The sequence below is a fragment of the Oncorhynchus gorbuscha genome, linkage group LG19 (assembly GCF_021184085.1).
Source record: "Oncorhynchus gorbuscha isolate QuinsamMale2020 ecotype Even-year linkage group LG19, OgorEven_v1.0, whole genome shotgun sequence".
Classification (NCBI taxonomy): Eukaryota; Metazoa; Chordata; class Actinopteri; order Salmoniformes; family Salmonidae; genus Oncorhynchus; species Oncorhynchus gorbuscha.
In genome coordinates, this window is record NC_060191.1 from 4,311,986 (window position 1) to 4,332,218 (window position 20,233).

The following is a 20,233-nucleotide window of genomic DNA, read 5'->3' on the forward strand; positions in this document are numbered from 1 at the left end:
CGGTTTGAATCTAGAATTGTGGCATGCTATGTTTGGAGGATAGTTTGTTGAACTCAAATCTGCAGTACCCTATTCCTTACAGTGTGCTACTTTAATTGGGGCATGGGGTGTTTGGTGACACAATCTACACATTATATCTGGCCCGAAAAGTCCATCCTCCAATCAGATAATTTCCTCCAGGACCATCACATGTTGGCAGGCAGTTTTTCTCTCAGTCCCTATTAGTCTTTCCCTGTCTGAGGCAGCTACGGGTCCTTCTTGCCCCCCTTGGGAGAGGCGGAGGGGGCAGAGGTGGCTGGGGGGCAAGAGGTTTGAGAGAGGGAGGTGGCAGGGCCTGGGACCAACTGAGTGGGTGGGAGGGTGGTAGTGGAGGTTTGGACAGGTGTTACGGCTGTGGTCAGCTTTGGAGCATGACTGGTGTAAGGGGTACAGGTAGGTGTGGGGACAGGACCTAAAAGTTGGCTCTGTTTTGGGGTATGGGTTGATGCAGGTTTGGGGGTGGATGATTGTTTTGGGGTATGGATAGGTACAGGTGGGATTGTGGGGGTAACAGAACATTTAGAAGTGGGTTTTGGGGCAGGGGTTTGGACTAGAGGTTGGGCTGCTGGGGTCTGTTTTGGGGTGTGGGCTGAGCCTTTTGTTGAGGCTTGAATTGCAGCATCGGAGGCGATGGGTACAGGGGTAAGAGAATGCTTAGATGTGGGTGTTGGGGTATGGGTGGAGGTTTGAACAGGGGCATGTTTGGCAGTATGGGTAGGGGGAGGTTTGGGGGTTGGAGTTGAGGTTGGGGCCTGAGTTTTAGAACTGGTAGGTGTTGGGGTTAGAGTTTGGCTTTTCATAAGGGCAGGTGAAGGAGTAGAGATAGGAGTGGGAGGTTTACTGGAAGACGGGGTGGGAATCAAGGTTGAGTTTGGAGCTAGGGTGGGAGTGGAGGCTGGGGTGGGAGTGGAGGCTGGGGTGGGAGTGGAGGCTGGGGTGGAGGCTGGGGTGGGAGTGGAGGCTGGGGTGGAGGCTGGGGTGGGGGCTGGGGTGGGAGTGGAGGCTGGGGTGGGGGCTGGGGTGGGAGTGGAGGCTGGGGTGGGGGTTGGGGTGGGGGTTGCAGTTAGGGTTTGGCTCTGAATGGGAACAGAAGTAGAAATAGGGGTAAGGCGACGATTGGAGGGTTGAGAGAGGGTAGTGGTAGGGGTACGAGTCTGGATAGGGGTAAAGGCTTTAGAGGGGGTAGGGGTGGGCCCAGATAGAGGGTAAGGGGGAGGGGGTTGTAGGGGAGGACTTGATTAGGGGAGAGGAGGGGGAGAGGGGGCCGCGAGAGAGGACTTGCGCCCATGGGTTTGTGGAAGTGAGAGAGGAGCACTGACAGAGGAGGGAGGGGGAGTGGAGGAGGGAGAGGGGGAAGAAGAGCGAGATGGGGGTGTAGGAGTGGGTTTGGGGCGAGGGGTTGAGGTGAGTGGAGTAGTTCCGGCAGAGGGAGGGATGGAGCAGGGGGAGGAGAGGAGGAGCGAGATGGGGGTGTAGGGGTGAGTTTGGGGCGAGGTGTTAGTGGCAGGGCTGGGATGAGGGAGAAAGGAGCGGGAGCAGGGGAGGGGGTGGCAAAGGAGTGGGGGGTTTGTTTGGGGGAGGAAGTATAGGAGGCCAGGGGAGAAGCTGATGTGGGTGTGGCTGCAGGTACAGCGACAGGATGTGTGTGTGTGGCTGTGTGTGTGTGTGCAGGGCAGTGTGTAGAGACAGGATCAGGGAGGGGCTGTATAGAGCCCAGGTTATGTGCTTGTATCTGTGCATTGAATGGGGGCATCTGTAACTGTTGTGCTGAGACTTGTACTGGTAGGGGAGTAGTCAACACCCCCACACTGCCACCCCTGGCTAGCTGCGTCCCAGACAGGAACGAGGCTGGCAGCAGGTTACCTCCAGAGGCCTTCCGCTCGAGAGGGGGGTGAGGCTGCATGCTTGCCCAGGATCGATGAGGCAGGGTGGGCTGCGAGGCGGAGAGGAGCCTGGCCTCCTGGGTGAGCCTCCCAAGTGCAGGCAGGCCCTGGTTGCTGCTGCCTCCGTGACGCAATAGCGCCTCCTTGGCTCCATGCTGGCCAGCCATGGAACTGCAAGTGTCTGACATGACACTGGTGGCTGCAGTTGGATTCACGTGGTAGAACAGATGGGGTGTGGTGGCCCCTCCTACCTTGGGGATTCCTGGGGTTCCACCCATCACTGAAGAGTGTTCCGGGTGGAGGCGGAGACTGTAGTGCAGGGTCTTTCCTAATTGGACTGACGTGGAGACAGAGGAGGCCGGTGTGGGTGGGGTTTGAGCAACAGGGGGTGATATCACACCTCCCGGGGGGGCCATGGGGAAGGGCGAGGGGGAGGGGAAGGCAGGAAACCCCCCTCTAGGGGACAGCCCCCCCATCCCTCCTACCCCCATCATCCCAATGAGGGAACTCACAGAGGGGCGCAGGGGCTGCAGGACAGGGGGCCGCGGGGGGGAGAGGGGGAAGGAGACGGAGGGAGATGGAGAGATGGAGGGGAGGAATATAGCGCCTCCTAGCGCATGTTGCTGCTGTAGCTGATGTTGAAGCTGCTGTTGCTGCTGCTGCTGGTGCATGAGGGCGATGGCCACGTTAGTTGTAGCGGCCGCCGTCTGGAGCGGAGCGTGGATCAGTGGAGCCCAGATCAGTGGGTGGGGCCTAGGGGAGACCGTACCACTTCCTCCCGTGGCCCCTCCCCTTCCTGCAGCGGCAGCAGCAATGGCCTCCTGCATGGCTGGCATGCTGTCGTGTTTAACAATCTGCTGAACCAGCATGCTGTCACAGGAGCCCAGCCCCCCCATGCCTAGCCCCGCCCCCCCTCCTCCTCGACCCCCACGCCCCAAACCGCTGCCCCCCGCCATGGAACCCGCCTGGGACGGCTTCCTCATCAGGATAGAGTTCTTCCTACCTGCAGAGGAGAACATAGAAGAGAGAAGAGAATATAATGAAACTATCAAAACAGAAACAAACTGATGGAGGGGATGGATACTGTTCCTGTCTGACACAAATGGAGGAAAACAAGAGCAAGAAGAAAGTGGTAGAAACTAAAGTGATGGTCAAACAACACAGTTGTAACGAGGCTGACAGGGTTGAATGGCTGATTAAAGATCACAAACAGAACCAGGTATCTGCTCTAGCTCTCTGTTCTGACAGCTCTCTGTTCTAACAGCTCTCTGTTCTGACAGCTCTCTGTTCTAACAGCTCTCTGTTCTGACAGCTCTCTGTTCTGACAGCTCTCTGTTCTAAAAGCTCTCTGTTCTAACAGCTCTCTGTTCTGACAGCTCTCTGTTCTAACAGCTCTCTGTTCTGACAGTTCTAACAGCTCTCTGTTCTGACAGCTCTCTGTTCTAACAGCTCTCTGTTCTGACAGCTCTCTGTTCTAACAGCTCTCTGTTCTGACAGCTCTCTGTTCTAACAGCTCTCTGTTCTGACAGCTCTCTGTTCTAACAGCTCTCTGTTCTGACAGCTCTCTGTTCTAACAGCTCTCTGTTCTAACAGCTCTCTGTTCTGACAGCTCTCTGTTCTGACAGCTCTCTGTTCTAACAGCTCTCTGTTCTAACAGCTCTCTGTTCTAACAGCTCTCTGTTCTAACAGCTCTCTGTTCTGACAGCTCTCTGTTCTAACAGCTCTCTGTTCTAACAGCTCTCTGTTCTGACAGCTCTCTGTTCTAACAGTTCTGACAGCTCTCTGTTCTCTCTGTTCTAACAGCTCTCTGTTCTAACAGCTCTCTGTTCTGACAGCTCTCTGTTCTCTAACAGCTCTCTGTTCTAACAGCTGTTCTCTCTGTTCTGACAGCTCTCTGTTCTGACAGCTCTCTGTTCTAACAGCTCTCTGTTCTAACAGCTCTCTGTTCTGACAGCTCTCTGTTCTAACAGCTCTCTGTTCTAACAGCTCTCTGTTCTAACAGCTCTGTTCTAACAGCTCTCTGTTCTAACAGCTCTCTGTTCTAACAGCTCTCTGTTCTAACAGCTCTCTGTTCTAACAGCTCTCTGTTCTAACAGCTCTCTGTTCTAACAGCTCTCTGTTCTAACAGCTCTCTGTTCTAACAGCTCTCTCTCTAACAGCTCTCTGTTCTAACAGCTCTCTGTTCTAACAGCTCTCTGTTCTAACAGCTCTCTGCTCTAACAGCTCTCTGTTCTAACAGCTCTCTGCTCTAACAGCTCTCTGCTCTAACAGCTCTCTGTTCTGACAGCTCTCTGCTCTAACAGCTCTCTGTTCTAACAGCTCTCTGTTCTGACAGCTCTCTGCTCTAACAGCTCTCTGTTGTGACAGCTCTCTGCTCTAACAGCTCTCTGTTCTAACAGCTCTCTGTTCTGACAGCTCTCTGTTCTAACAGCTCTCTGTTCTAACAGCTCTCTGTTCTAACAGCTCTCTGCTCTAACAGCTCTCTGTTCTGACAGCTCTCTGTTCTAACAGCTCTCTGTTCTAACAGCTCTCTGTTCTAACAGCTCTCTGTTCTAACAGCTCTCTGCTCTAACAGCTCTCTGTTCTGACAGCTCTCTGTTCTAACAGCTCTCTGTTCTGACAGCTCTCTGTTCTAACAGCTCTCTGTTCTAACAGCTCTCTGTTCTAACAGCTCTCTGTTCTGACAGCTCTCTGTTCTAACAGCTCTCTGTTCTAACAGCTCTCTGCTCTAACAGCTCTCTGTTCTAACAGCTCTCTGTTCTAACAGCTCTCTGCTCTAACAGCTCTCTGTTCTGACAGCTCTCTGTTCTAACAGCTCTCTGTTCTAACAGCTCTCTGTTTTTCTAGCAGTTTCTCAATTCAATTCAATTCAAAGGGCTTTATTGGCAGGGAAACATATTTTAACAGTACATAATAAACAAAAGTGAAATAAACAATACACATTTACAGTAAACATTACACTCACTAAAGTTCCAAAATAACATGGCCTTTTCAAATGTCATATTATGTGCAAATAGTTCAAGTTTAAATTGGGAAAATAGTTTCTCTTTCCCTTAACCTGCCTTGAAGGGCTTCTGCAACTGTAAGGTCATTTATAAATAAAATCTGAATTGATTTGAAAAATGTTATTCACTGGCAAGGTCTCTGCACAAAGCGCTATAGAAATTAAACTGAATTGAAAACTGAAAGTCATTGCAAGTAATGGACCGATTGGCAGGTGCTTGAGCCAATCGGGAGAGGATTAGTACCGATGCGGTCCAACCGGTCGACGGCCACCGTCTCGAAGGCCCGCCTCATCATAGGGTGTTCCTCCAGGACCTCGTTGAAGCTGTCCACACTGAGGGAGTAGAGACGACAGTATGTATCTGCTCTGACGCTCGCCGTCCTCCGGCCCCGAGTCAACAGACAGATCTCTGGGAGAGCGGGAGAGTGAGAGAGAGAGAGAGAGAGAGAGAGAGAGAGAGAGAGAGAGAGAGAGAGAGAGAGAGAGAGAGAGGGAGATGGACAGAGAGAGAGGAGGAAGTGCAGGTGTGGATAAAGAGGGAGAAGGGAAGAGGGGTGAGAGACTGGAAAAAATCAGATTTTGTTGAAGAAATTGTGAAATTGAAGAACTGATTAATCTAACACACAGTCACACCTCTCCCCTTCCACTTCCCTTTTTAATCACACTGTCCTTACCCTCACCCCTCCCTCCCCCTTCTTCCTCCTCTCCTCACCCCCAAAGTAGGACCCATCACTGAGTTTGGTCTCCTTGTTTCCGCGGGTGAGTATGCCGACTCGTCCGTGTTGAATGAAGTACATCTTGCGTCCCACCGTGCCCTCTCGGATGATGAAGTCATTGGGCTGGAACACCTCGAAGCGAAGCTTGGTCAGCACTGCCGTCACAAAGTTAGGGTCCGCGTTAGCAAACAGCGGCATGTGAGCCACCAGGCTACGGCAGTTAAAGCTAACTATCGCCTGAGAGGGGGGGAAAGAGAGGGGGAGGGAGGGGGGACGAGTTGGGAAGTTAGTTAGAATGCACAAAAACTGAATTGTATCAGTACGTTTTAATTTTCTTTCATGTAAAATGTGTTTGAGGCAGTTTGAATCAACTGGTTTGAGCAGGAGTTTTTTTTGTTACACTATAGCTAGCTTTCGTAACTTGTAACAGTGTGTGTGCGTGTGTGCCTGCCCGTGTGCCTGTCCGTGTGCCTGTCCGTGTGCCTGCATCCGTGGCTTGTGTGTGTGTGTGCGTGCCTCGTGCGCGTGTGTGTGTGCGCGTGTGTGCCTGTATCCATGGTTCGTGTGTGTGTGTGCTTGCCTTGTGTGTGTGTGTGTTACCTCCTTTAGTGGTTCGCTGAGTTCACCCAGTATGTTCTCCTCGTCAAACATCTTGCCCTGGAAGCGATGCTCATAGTACTCATGAATCCTCTGACGGACATCTGCAGGGAGCTTATGGAACGACATGTACTGCTCCACCTGCTTATACTGGAACACAACGTCAATACAACAGGAATACAACGATACAACGTTAATACAGCGTCAATACAATGTCAATACAACGGGAATACAATGTTCATACAACGTGAATACAATGTTAATACAGCGTCAATACAACGTTAATACAATGTTAATACAACGTTAATACAGCGTCAATACAACGTTAATACAATGTTAACACAACGTTAATACAATGTTAGCACAACGTTAATACAATGTTAATACAACATTAATACAGCGTCAATACAACGTTAATACAATGTTAACACAACGTTAATACAATGTTAGCACAACGTTAATACAATGTTAATACAACATTAATACAACGTGAATACAGCGTTAATAAAAGCACACATACACACACAATATGGGTGCTGCTGCTTTCCTACAGTATAATACACACTATACTGCTTTACTACAGTATAATACACACTATACTGCTTTATTACAGTATAATACACACTATACTGCTTCACTGCAATATAATACACACTATACTGCTTTACTACAGTATAATACACACTATACTGCTTTACTACAGTATAATACACACTATACTGCTTTATTACAGTATAATACACACTATACTGCTTCACTGCAATATAATACACACTATACTGCTTTACTACAGTATAATACACACTATACTGCTTTACTACAGTATAATACACACTATACTGCTTTACTACAGTATAATACACACTATACTGCTTTACTACAGTATAATACACACTATACTGCTTTACTACAGTATAATACACACTATACTGCTTTACTACAGTATAATACACACTATACTGCTTTACTACAGTATAATACACACTTGACTGGATAAAACAGGAAGATTGTTTATGAGTGGAGTATGGTTCCTTTACCGTCTCCTGCCTTTGAGGAGTCATCAAATGAATTTGATGAATGGTAGGGTAAAGAGAATAAGTGACAGAGGAATGGAGAGAGAGAGATGGAGGGAGGGATAGAGAGGGTCCTAATCTCTTACTTTCTCCTGGTACTGTCGTCTTGAGGAGTCCAGGGACTGTATGAGAGCGGTGGCATGGCCGATGAACATGGCATAGCAGGTGGCACCAATGATCATACTGAGCATGGTGAGCCACACGTCTGTCATGCCCTCTGGAGCCTGGGCACCGTAGCCAATACACAACATGTGGCTCATCGCCTTGAAAAGGGCATAGGAGTACTGGATCCCCCACGTATCATTCTGGATGGAGAGAGAGATGGAGAGAGAGGTGGAGAGAGAGTTAAACAGGCCCTTCTACAGAGGGAGAGGTGGAGAGAGAGTTAAACAGGCCCTTCTACAGAGGGAGTCCGAGAGTACGAGAGAGAGGTGGAGAGAGAGATGTAGAGAGAGAGGTGGAGAGAGAGATGGAGAGAGAGTTAAACAGGCCCTTCTACAGAGGGAGTCCGAGAGTACGAGAGAGAGGTGGAGAGAGAGATGTAGAGAGAGAGGTGGAGAGAGAGGTGGAGAGAGAGGTGGAGAGAGAGTTAAACAGGCCCTTCTACAGAGGGAGTCCGAGAGGAAGAGAGAGAGGTGGAGAGAGAGATGTAGAGAGAGAGGTGGAGAGAGAGATGGAGAGAGAGTTAAACAGGCCCTTCTACAGAGGGAGTCCGAGAGTACGAGAGAGAGGTGGAGAGAGAGATGTAGAGAGAGAGGTGGAGAGAGAGATGGAGAGAGAGTTAAACAGGCCCTTCTACAGAGGGAGTCCGAGAGTACGAGAGAGAGGTGGAGAGAGAGATGTAGAGAGAGAGGTGGAGAGAGAGGTGGAGAGAGAGTTAAACAGACCATTCTACAGAGGGAGTCCGAGAGTACGAGAGAGAGGTGGAGAGAGAGATGTAGAGAGAGAGGTGGAGAGAGAGGTGGAGAGAGAGGTGGAGAGAGAGTTAAACAGGCCCTTCTACAGAGGGAGTCCGAGAGTACGAGAGAGAGGTGGAGAGAGAGATGTAGAGAGAGAGGTGGAGAGAGAGGTGGAGAGAGAGGTGGAGAGAGAGTTAAACAGGCCCTTCTACAGAGGGAGTCCGAGAGTACGAGAGAGAGGTGGAGAGAGAGATGTAGAGAGAGAGGTGGAGAGAGAGGTGGAGAGAGAGGTGGAGAGAGAGTTAAACAGGCCCTTCTACAGAGGGAGTCCGAGAGGAAGAGAGAGAGGTGGAGAGAGAGATGTAGAGAGAGAGGTGGAGAGAGAGATGGAGAGAGAGTTAAACAGGCCCTTCTACAGAGGGAGTCCGAGAGTACGAGAGAGAGGTGGAGAGAGAGATGTAGAGAGAGAGGTGGAGAGAGAGGTGGAGAGAGAGTTAAACAGACCATTCTACAGAGGGAGTCTGAGAGGAAGAGGGAGAGGTGGAGAGAGATGGAGAGAGAGATGGAGAGAGAGGTAGAGAGAGAGGTGGAGAGAGAGGTGCAGAGAGAGGTGGAGAGAGGTGGAGAGAGAGTTAAACAGGCCATTCTACAGAGGGAGTCTGAGAGGAAGAGGGAGAGGGAGAAGAAGGTGGAAGGGAGGGAGGGATGAGTGGTACAACACTAGTTAAGGTAATAGCTAGTTAACTAGTGTTGTACCACTCATCCCTTCCACCTTCTTCTCCCTCTCCCTCTTCCTCTCGGACTCCCTCTGTAGAATGGCCTGTGTAACTGTTTAACCTAGGCTCAAATTGTGGCTGTAAAGTGCTTGGTAGAGTTGCTCATTGCTTTTCCACTTCCTGCTGTGTAAAACAGACTACTAACAGGCAAAAATCTAGAGGAAAATAATAATGATAATAATAAAATGGCTCTAAAATATGTTATAAAGCCAGTGTGTGTTAGCCAATCATGCAATGAAGCATATTTATCTCAGGCTGTGTGACTGTGTTTGTGATTGCTTGTGTGTGTGAGGCCAATTATATCCTGTTCTGTTAAATGGTCCGGCGGGTGGCACATGGCTTTCTCTGGGGGAAAACACTCAGCCTCAGCTGGCCTAGCAACAGTCACCCCGGCAACCACTGAGGAAACACTGCCGAGACGGGAGTCAGCGAAACACACAGCCGTGTATGTGTGTGTGTGTGTGTGTGTGTGTGTGTGCGTGTGTGTGTTCATATCTCCATCTACTCCATCTGTAGGATGTTTAAGTTGGTTGATGTTTTATTGTGTTGATAGTCCCTTTTATTCCAACCAGACATGCTGCTACATGAACTGTCTACACACTCTCTCTCTGTCTACACACACACTCTCTCTCTCTGTCTACACACACACTCTCTCTCTCTGTCTACACACATTCTCTCTCTCTGTCTACACATACATTCTCTCTCTCTCTGTCTACACATACACACTCTCTCTCTGTCTACACACACTCTCTCTCTCTGTCTACACACACATTCTCTCTCTCTGTCTACACATACACTCTCTCTCTGTCTACACATACACACTCTCTCTCTCTGTCTACACACACATTCTCTCTCTCTCTGTCTACACATTCTCTCTCTCTCTGTCTACACATACATTCTCTCTCTCTGTCTACACACACTCTCTCTCTGTCTACACACACTCTCTCTCTGTCTACACACACTCTCTCTCTCTGTCTACACATTCTCTCTCTCTCTGTCTACACATACATTCTCTCTCTCTCTGTCTACACATACATTCTCTCTCTCTCTGTCTACACACACTCTCTCTCTGTCTACACACACTCTCTCTCTGTCTACACACACTCTCTCTCTCTGTCTACACATACACTCTCTCTCTGTCTACACATACACACTCTCTCTCTGTCTACACACACTCTCTATCTGTCTACACACACATTCTCTCTCTCTCTGTCTACACATACACTCTCTCTCTGTCTACACATACACACTCTCTCTCTCTGTCTACACACACTCTCTCTCTCTGTCTACACATACACGCTCTCTCTCTGTCTACACACTCTCTCTCTCTCTGTCTACACATTCTCTCTCTCTGTCTACACATTCTCTCTCTCTCTGTCTACACATACACTCTCTCTCTGTCTACACATACACACACTCTCTCTCTGTCTACACACACTCTCTCTCTGTCACACACACTCTCTCTCTCTGTCTACACACACACTCTCTCTCTGTCTACACTCTCTCTCTCTGTCTACACACACACTCTCTCTCTGTCTACACATACACTCTCTCTCTCTGTCTACACACTCTCTCTCTGTCTACACTCTCTCTCTGTCTACACATACACTCTCTCTCTCTGTCTACACACACATTCTCTCTCTCTCTGTCTACACATTCTCTCTCTCTCTGTCTACACATACACTCTCTCTCTCTGTCTACACACACTCTCTCTCTCTGTCTACACATACACACTCTCTCTCTCTGTCTCTCTCTCTCTCTGTCTACACTCTCTCTCTCTGTCTACACACACTCTCTCTCTCTGTCTACACATACACTCTCTCTCTCTGTCTACACACACTCTCTCTCTCTGTCTACACACACTCTCTCTCTGTCTGTCTACACACACACACTCTCTCTCTGTCTACACATACACACTCTCTCTCTGTCTACACACAATCTCTCTCTCTGTCTACACTCTCTCTGTCACACTCTCTCTCTCTGTCTACACATACACTCTCTCTCTCTGTCTACACATACACTCTCTCTCTCTGTCTACACTCTGTCTCTCTCTGTCTACACACACTCTCTCTCTGTCTACACACTCTCTCTCTGTCTACACATACACTCTCTCTCTCTGTCTACACACTCTCTCTCTCTCTGTCTACACACTCTCTCTCTCTGTCTACACATACACACTCTCTCTCTCTGTCTACACATACACTCTCTCTCTGCTCTCTCTCTGTCTACACACACACTCTCTCTCTCTGTCTACACACACTCTCTCTCTCTGTCTACACATACACTCTCTCTCTCTGTCTACACATACACACTCTCTCTCTGTCTACACATACTCTCTCTCTGTCTACACTCTCTCTCTCTGTCTACACATACTCTCTCTCTCTCTGTCTCTCTCTCTCTGTCTACACACTCTCTCTCTCTCTGTCTACACATACACTCTCTCTCTGTCTACACACACTCTCTCTGTCTCTCTCTCTCTGTCTACACATACACTCTCTCTCTGTCTACACACTCTCTCTCTCTGTCTACACATCTCTCTCTCTGTCTACACACTCTCTCTCTGTCACATACACTCTCTCTCTCTGTCTACACATACACACTCTCTCTCTGTCTACACACACACACTCTCTCTCTGTCTACACACACTCTCTCTCTCTGTCTACACACACACTCTCTCTCTGTCTACACTCTCTCTCTCTGTCTACACATACACTCTCTCTCTCTGTCTACACACTCTCTCTCTCTCTCTCTCTGTCACACACACTCTCTCTCTGTCTACACATACACTCTCTCTCTCTGTCTACACATACACTCTCTCTCTCTGTCTACACATACACACTCTCTCTCTGTCTACACACACTCTCTCTCTGTCTCTACACACACTCTCTCTCTCTGTCTACACATACACACTCTCTCTCTGTCTACACACACTCTCTCTCTCTGTCTACACATACACTCTCTCTCTCTGTCTACACACACTCTCTCTCTCTGTCTACACATACACTCTCTCTCTCTGTCTACACATACACACTCTCTCTCTGTCTACACACACTCTCTCTCTCTGTCTACACTCTCTCTCTGTCTACACACTCTCTCTCTCTGTCTACACACGTCTACACACTCTCTCTCTGTCTACACACACTCTCTCTCTCTGTCACACTCTCTCTCTCTGTCTACACATACACACTCTCTCTCTGTCTACACACACTCTCTCTCTCTGTCTACACATACACTCTCTCTCTCTGTCTCTCTCTCTCTGTCACACACTCTCTCTCTCTGTCTTCTCTCTCTCTGTCTACACATACACACTCTCTCTGTCTACACACACTCTCTCTCTCTGTCTACACATACACTCTCTCTCTCTGTCTACACATACTACACACTCTCTCTCTGTCTACACACACTCTCTCTCTCTGTCTACACATACACACTCTCTCTCTGTCTACACACACTCTCTCTCTCTGTCTACACATACACTCTCTCTCTCTGTCTACACACACTCTCTCTCTCTGTCTACTCTCTCTCTGTCACATACACTCTCTCTCTCTGTCTACACTCTCTCTGTCTACACATACACTCTCTCTCTCTGTCTACACATACACTCTCTCTCTGTCTACACTCTCTCTCTCTGTCACACTCTCTCTCTCTGTCTACACTCTCTCTCTGTCACATACACGCTCTCTCTGTCTGTCTACTCTCTCTCTCTGTCACACTCTCTCTCTCTGTCACACTCTCTCTCTCTGTCTACACATACACACTCTCTCTCTGTCTACACACTCTCTCTCTCTGTCTACACATACACTCTCTCTCTCTGTCTACACACATTCTCTCTCTCGCTCTCTCTCTGTCTACACACACTCTCTCTCTCTGTCTACACACACTCTCTCTCTGTCTACACTCTCTCTCTCTGTCTACACATACACACACTCTCTCTCTGTCTGTCTACACACACTCTCTCTCTCTGTCTACACATACACTCTCTCTCTGTCTACACATACACACTCTCTCTCTGTCTACACATACACTCTCTCTCTCTGTCTACACATACACACTCTCTCTCTGTCTACACATACACTCTCTCTCTGTCTACACTCTCTCTCTCTGTCTACACACTCTCTCTCTCTGTCTACACATACACACTCTCTCTCTGTCTACACACACTCTCTCTCTGTCTACACATACACACACACTCTCTCTCTGTCTCTCTGTCTACACACATTCTCTCTCTCTGTCTACACATACACTCTCTCTCTCTGTCTACACACATTCTCTCTCTGTCTACACACACTCTCTCTCTCTGTCTACACACACTCTCTCTCTCTCTCTCTACACATACACTCTCTCTCTCTGTCTACACACACTCTCTCTCTCTGTCTACACACACTCTCTCTCTCTGTCTACACACACTCTCTCTCTCTGTCTACACACACACTCTCTCTCTGTCTACACACACTCTCTCTCTCTGTCTACACATACACTCTCTCTCTCTGTCTACACACACTCTCTCTCTCTGTCTACACATACACATTCTCTCTCTGTCTACACACACACTCTCTCTCTGTCTACACATACACTCTCTCTCTCTGTCTACACATACACACTCTCTCTCTGTCTACACACACTCTCTCTCTCTGTCTACACACACACTCTCTCTCTGTCTACACTCTCTCTCTCTCTGTCTACACACTCTCTCTCTCTGTCTACACACACTCTCTCTCTCTGTCTACACATACACATACACACTCTCTCTCTGTCTACACACTCTCTCTCTCTGTCTACACTCTCTCTCTCTGTCTACACATACAATCTCTCTCTCTCTGTCTACACACACTCTCTCTCTCTGTCTACACACACTCTCTCTCTGTCTACACATACACTCTCTCTCTCTGTCTACACACACTCTCTCTCTCTGTCTACACATACACTCTCTCTCTCTGTCTACACACACACTCTCTCTCTGTCTACACTCTCTCTCTGTCTACACACTCTCTCTCTCTGTCTACACATACACTCTCTCTCTCTGTCTACACTACACACACTCTACACATACTCTCTCTCTGTCTACACTCTCTCTCTCTCTGTCTACACTCTCTCTCTGTCTACACATACATATACTCTCTCTCTCTGTCTACACATACACACTCTCTCTCTCTGTCTACACACACTCTCTCTCTCTGTCTACACTCTCTCTCTGTCTACACATACACTCTCTCTCTCTGTCTCTCTCTCTCTGTCTACACATACACACTCTCTCTCTCTGTCTACATATACACTCTCTCTCTCTGTCTACACACTCTCTCTCTCTGTCTACACACACATCTCTCTCTCTGTCTACACATACACGCTCTCTCTCTGTCTCTCTCTCTCTGTCTACACATACACACTCTCTCTCTGTCTACACACTCTCTCTCTCTGTCTACACATACACACTCTCTCTCTGTCTACACATACACTCTCTCTCTCTGTCTACACTCTCTCTCTCTGTCACACACACTCTCTCTCTCTGTCTACACGCTCTCTCTCTGTCTACACTCTCTCTCTCTGTCTACACATACTCTCTCTCTGTCACACTCTCTCTCTCTGTCTACACATACACTCTCTCTCTGTCTCTCTCTCTGTCTACACATACACTCTCTCTCTCTGTCTCTCTCTCTCTGTCTACACACACTCTCTCTCTCTGTCTACACATACACTCTCTCTCTGTCTCTCTCTCTCTGTCTACACATACACACTCTCTCTCTGTCTACACATACACTCTCTCTCTCTGTCTCTCTCTCTCTGTCTACACACACTCTCTCTCTCTGTCTACACACACTCTCTCTCTCTGTCTACACATACACTCTCTCTCTCTGTCTACACTCTCTCTCTCTGTCTACACATACACTCCCTCTCTGTCTACACTACACACACACTCTCTCTCTGTCTACACACACTTTCTCTGTCTACACACACTCTCTCTGTCTACACACTCTCTCTGTCTACACACACTCTCTCTCTCTGTCTACACACACTCTCTCTCTCTGTCTACACATACACTCTCTCTCTCTGTCTACACACACTCTCTCTGTCTACACATACACACTCTCTCTCTGTCTCACTCTCTCTCTCTGTCTCTCTCTCTCTCTGTCTACACACTCTCTCTCTCTGTCTACACATACACTCTCTCTCTCTGTCTACACTCTCTGTCTACACACACTCTCTCTCTCTGTCACAATCAGTCCACTCTCTCTCTCTGTCTACACCACTCTCTCTCTCTGTCTAACATCTCTCTCTCGGTCTACACACTCTCTCTCTCTCTGTCTACACACACTTGGTCTACACAAACACAATATCAATAACACTCTCTCTCTGTCTACACACACTCTCTCTCTCTGTCTACACATACACTCTCTCTCTCTGCCACTCTCTCTCTCTGTCTACACATACACTCTCTCTCTGTCTACACATACACACTCTCTCTCTCTGCCAGCCAGCATATACTCTCTCTCTCTGTCTACACACTCTCTCTCTCTCTGCCTGTCTACACACACTCTCTCTCTCTGCCAGCTCAGCCAGCCAGTCTACACACTCTCTCTCTCTATCTGACAGACAGACAGACACTCTCTCTCTGACAGACACTCTCTCTCTCTGTCTACACACACTCTCTCTCTCTGTCTACACAGACACATACACTCTCTCTCTGACACTCTCTCTCTCTCTGACACTCTCTCTCTCTGACAGACACTCTCTCTCTGACAGACAGACACTCTCTCTCTCTGACAGACAGACAGACACTCTCTCTCTCTCTCTGACACTCTCTCTCTCTGACAGCTACACACACAATCAGTCCACTACCCAGTAACAGTGCACACACAAACACAATATCAATAATGACAGACAGACAGACAGCCAGCCAGCCAGCCAGCCAGCCACAGACAGACAGACAGACAGACAGACAGACAGACAGACAGACAGACAGACAGACAGACAGACAGACAGACAGACAGAGTAACTCACCACCATGTTATTCTTGGAGACCCAGCAGTCCAGGGGGAAGTCCTGCAGCATGGGAACCAGGAACTGTAGACATCCGTCCCAGTGGCACAGCAGCAGCATCATGCCTATCAGGTTGACTATCCTCACCATGGCACTGGCCAGGTCATAGGTCATATGGAAGATCTGGAGGGGGAGAGTTTGACATCACTTTAGTTTATTGACGTCTTGCGAGGGCACCTTTTATGACAGTTGCCTCTTCCCCAATGAAGAGGTAGATCAGCTGCCCCCGTAGCGGTCTCTCTTTCCCCTATACTACGCTGACCTCTCCTTTCCCCCTCTCAGCCTCTCACCTCCCTCTCTCCCTCCCCTCTGGCATGTTCCACTGACTGCCCTCTGCCTTCTCTCTGGAGGATGTAGCCAGTGAGTTGTGACAGTGGAAGTAAGTCTCTCTTTCCCTCCCTCCCCTCTTTCTCTACCTCCTCTCCCTGTGTTCCCGGTCTCTCACCTCCTCCCACTGGTGGATGTAGCGTATGAGTCGTGACAGGCGCAGCAGGCGTAGCAGGCTGAGGATCTTGGTGAAGCGTACGATGCGGAGGGCCCTGGCCGTCCTGTAAACCTCGGAGTCCAGCCGGGCCTCCAAGTCCACCATCAGGAAGATGTAGTCCACAGGGATGGACGACACAAAGTCCACCGCAAACCAGCTCTTTAGGTAGCGCTGACGGATAGCCCTGTGGTAGCATAGCATAATATAAGTCATTTCTATGGTCTCACAGTTAGCTTAGCATTCTGGTATTATTCCTATGGTCTCACAGTTAGCTTAGCATAGCATAGACCAACATTGATTCCTATGGCCCCAGTAGATATGGTTCTTTAGAATAAATAACAAACAACTCCATTCATTCACATTCTGGAAGAACACCACACAGGGAAGCATTGCCTCCAGCTCTGTGTCACCTTCACACAGACAGACACTGACACACACAAACACACACAGACACACACACACAAACACACACAGACACTGACACACACAAACACACACAGACACACACACACTGACTTGGGGTCTAGCAGTATCTCAGTGCTGTCCTCCTTGACGATACCAGTCCTGAAGTTGAGGACCAGGTCAACCAGGAAGAGAGTATCAGAGACCACGTTGAAGATGATCCAGGGAGGAGTGTTCTCATCCTTAAAGAAGGTGATTCCTACTGGCAGGATGATCAGGTTCCCCATCATCAAACACAACATGATCAGATCCCAGTAGAACCTGGGAGAGGAGAGGAGAGGAGGGGAGAGGAGAGGAGAGGAGAGGAGAGGAGAGGAGAGGAGAGGAGAGGAGAGGAGAGGGAGGGAGAGGAGGGGAGGGGAGAGAGGGAGAGAGAGAGGTTTCCCATCATCAAACACAACATGATCAGATCCCAGTAGAACCTGGGAGAGGAGAGGAGGGGAGGGGAGAGAGGGAGAGAGAGAGGTTTCCTATCATCAAACACAACATGATCAGATCCCAGTAGAACCTGGGAGAGGAGAGGAGAGGAGAGGAGAGGAGAGGAGAGGAGAGGAGTGGAGAGGAGAGGAGAGGAGAGGAGAGGAGAGGAGAGGAGAGGAGAGGAGAGGAGAGGAGAGGAGAGGAGAGGAGAGGAGAGGAGAGGAGAGGAGAGGAGAGGAGAGGAGAGGAGAGGGGTTTCCTATCATCAGACACAACATGATCAGATCCCAGTAGAACCTGGGAAAGGAGAGGAGAGGAGAGAGAAGAGAGGAGGGGAGAGGGGGAGGGAGAGAGAGAGGTTCCCTATCATCAGACACAACATGATCAGATCCCAGTATAACCTGGGAGAGGAGAGGAGGGGAGGGGAGAGGGAGAGAGAGGGGTTCCCTATCACCAATATCAATGACATATCCCAATTGAACTCATTCCCTGTACTATATTTTTTACCAAGTCTCACACTCTCTTTCTCTTTTCTGTGGGACTCCAGTTCTGGGATCATTAATGTAATGATCCAGTTGAACTACGACAACTCTCACACACACCCCGTCTCTCAGACAGTCTAGTTCCAGAGCCAGCGGTGGGTTTATAACCGTGATATTGAATAAAAGGATTACTAGAGAAACAACTGCTGTGGGCGATAATGACGTCATCCTGACCTTGAAATATAGAGGTATTAGTTAGAAGAGAACAAATGAATAACATCACTTCCATATCACACTGTGGCGAACACACACACTAGAGGACACCACTATCTAACCCCCCTACACACTAGAGGACACCACTATCTAACCCCCCTACACACTAGAGGACACCACTATCTAACCCCCCTACACACTAGAGGACACCACTATCTAACCCCCCTACACACTAGAGGACACCACTATCTAACCCCTACACACTAGAGGACACCACTATCTAACCCCCTACACACTAGAGGACACCACTATCTAACCCCCTACACACTAGAGGACACCACTATCTAACCCCTACACACTAGAGGACACCACTATCTAACCCCCTACACACTAGAGGACACCACTATCTAACCCCCTACACACTAGAGGACACCACTATCTAACCCCCTACACACTAGAGGACACCACTATCTAACCCCCCTACACACTAGAGGACACCACTATCTAACCCCCTACACACTAGAGGACACCACTATCTAACCCCTACACACTAGAGGACACCACTATCTAACCCCCTACACACTAGAGGACACCACTATCTAACCCCCTACACACTAGAGGACACCACTATCTAACCCCCTACACACTAGAGGACACCACTATCTAACCCCCTACACACTAGAGGACACCACTATCTAACCCCTACACACTAGAGGACACCACTATCTAACCCCTACACACTAGAGGACACCACTATCTAACCCCTACACACTAGAGGACACCACTATCTAACCCCCTACACACTAGAGGACACCACTATCTAACCCCTACACACTAGAGGACACCACTATCTAACCCCCTACACACTAGAGGACACCACTATCTAACCCCCTACACACTAGAGGACACCACTATCTAACCCCTACACACTAGAGGACACCACTATCTAACCCCCTACACACTAGAGGACACCACTATCTAACCCCTACACACTAGAGGACACCACTATCTAACCCCTACACACTAGAGGACACCACTATCTAACCCCCTACACACTAGAGGACACCACTATCTAACCCCCTACACACTAGAGGACACCACTATCTAACCCCCTACACACTAGAGGACACCACTATCTAACCCCCTACACACTAGAGGACACCACTATCTAACCCCCTACACACTAGAGGACACCACTATCTAACCCCTACACACTAGAGGACACCACTATCTAACCCCCTACACACTAGAGGACACCACTATCTAACCCCCTACACACTAGAGGACACCACTATCTAACCCCCTACACACTAGAGGACACCACTATCTAACCCCTACACACTAGAGGACACCACTATCTAACCCCCTACACACTAGAGGACACCACTATCTAACCCCTACACACTAGAGGACACCACTATCTAACCCCCTACACACTAGAGGACACCACTATCTAACCCCTACACACTAGAGGACACCACTATCTAACCCCCTACACACTAGAGGACACCACTATCTAACCCCCTACACACTAGAGGACACCACTATCTAACCCCTACACACTAGAGGACACCACTATCTAACCCCCTACACACTAGAGGACACCACTATCTAACCCCCTACACACTAGAGGACACCACTATCTAACCCCCTACACACTAGAGGACACCACTATCTAACCCCCTACACACTAGAGGACACCACTATCTAACCCCCTACACACTAGAGGACACCACTATCTAACCCCCTACACACTAGAGGACACCACTATCTAACCCCCTACACACTAGAGGACACCACTATCTAACCCCCTACACACTAGAGGACACCACTATCTAACCCCCTACACACTAGAGGACACCACTATCTAACCCCCTACACACTAGAGGACACCACTATCTAACCCCTACACACTAGAGGACACCACTATCTAACCCCCTACACACTAGAGGACACCACTATCTAACCCCTACACACTAGAGGACACCACTATCTAACCCCTACACACTAGAGGACACCACTATCTAACCCCCTACACACTAGAGGACACCACTATCTAACCCCCTACACACTAGAGGACACCACTATCTAACCCCTACACACTAGAGGACACCACTATCTAACCCCCTACACACTAGAGGACACCACTA

The 20,233-nt window shown here is 48.8% G+C and overlaps 1 protein-coding gene across 1 annotated transcript in view; it reads right to left on the reverse strand.

The window, feature by feature from the left end:
* Window positions 1-876: 876 nt before the first annotated feature.
* Window positions 877-20,233, reverse strand: part of LOC124005935 (potassium/sodium hyperpolarization-activated cyclic nucleotide-gated channel 3-like) — a 59,002-nt gene continuing 39,645 nt past the window's right edge. The window contains exons 3-12 of the mRNA XM_046315578.1: window positions 17,023-17,229; window positions 16,468-16,690; window positions 15,984-16,145; window positions 7,399-7,617; window positions 6,243-6,389; window positions 5,639-5,879; window positions 5,171-5,335; window positions 2,540-2,925; window positions 1,903-2,449; window positions 877-1,115 (exon numbers count right to left, since the gene is read on the reverse strand). Of these exons, the coding sequence (XP_046171534.1) occupies window positions 877-1,115; window positions 1,903-2,449; window positions 2,540-2,925; window positions 5,171-5,335; window positions 5,639-5,879; window positions 6,243-6,389; window positions 7,399-7,617; window positions 15,984-16,145; window positions 16,468-16,690; window positions 17,023-17,229 (2,536 nt within the window). The remainder of the gene's footprint in view (window positions 1,116-1,902; window positions 2,450-2,539; window positions 2,926-5,170; window positions 5,336-5,638; window positions 5,880-6,242; window positions 6,390-7,398; window positions 7,618-15,983; window positions 16,146-16,467; window positions 16,691-17,022; window positions 17,230-20,233) is intronic.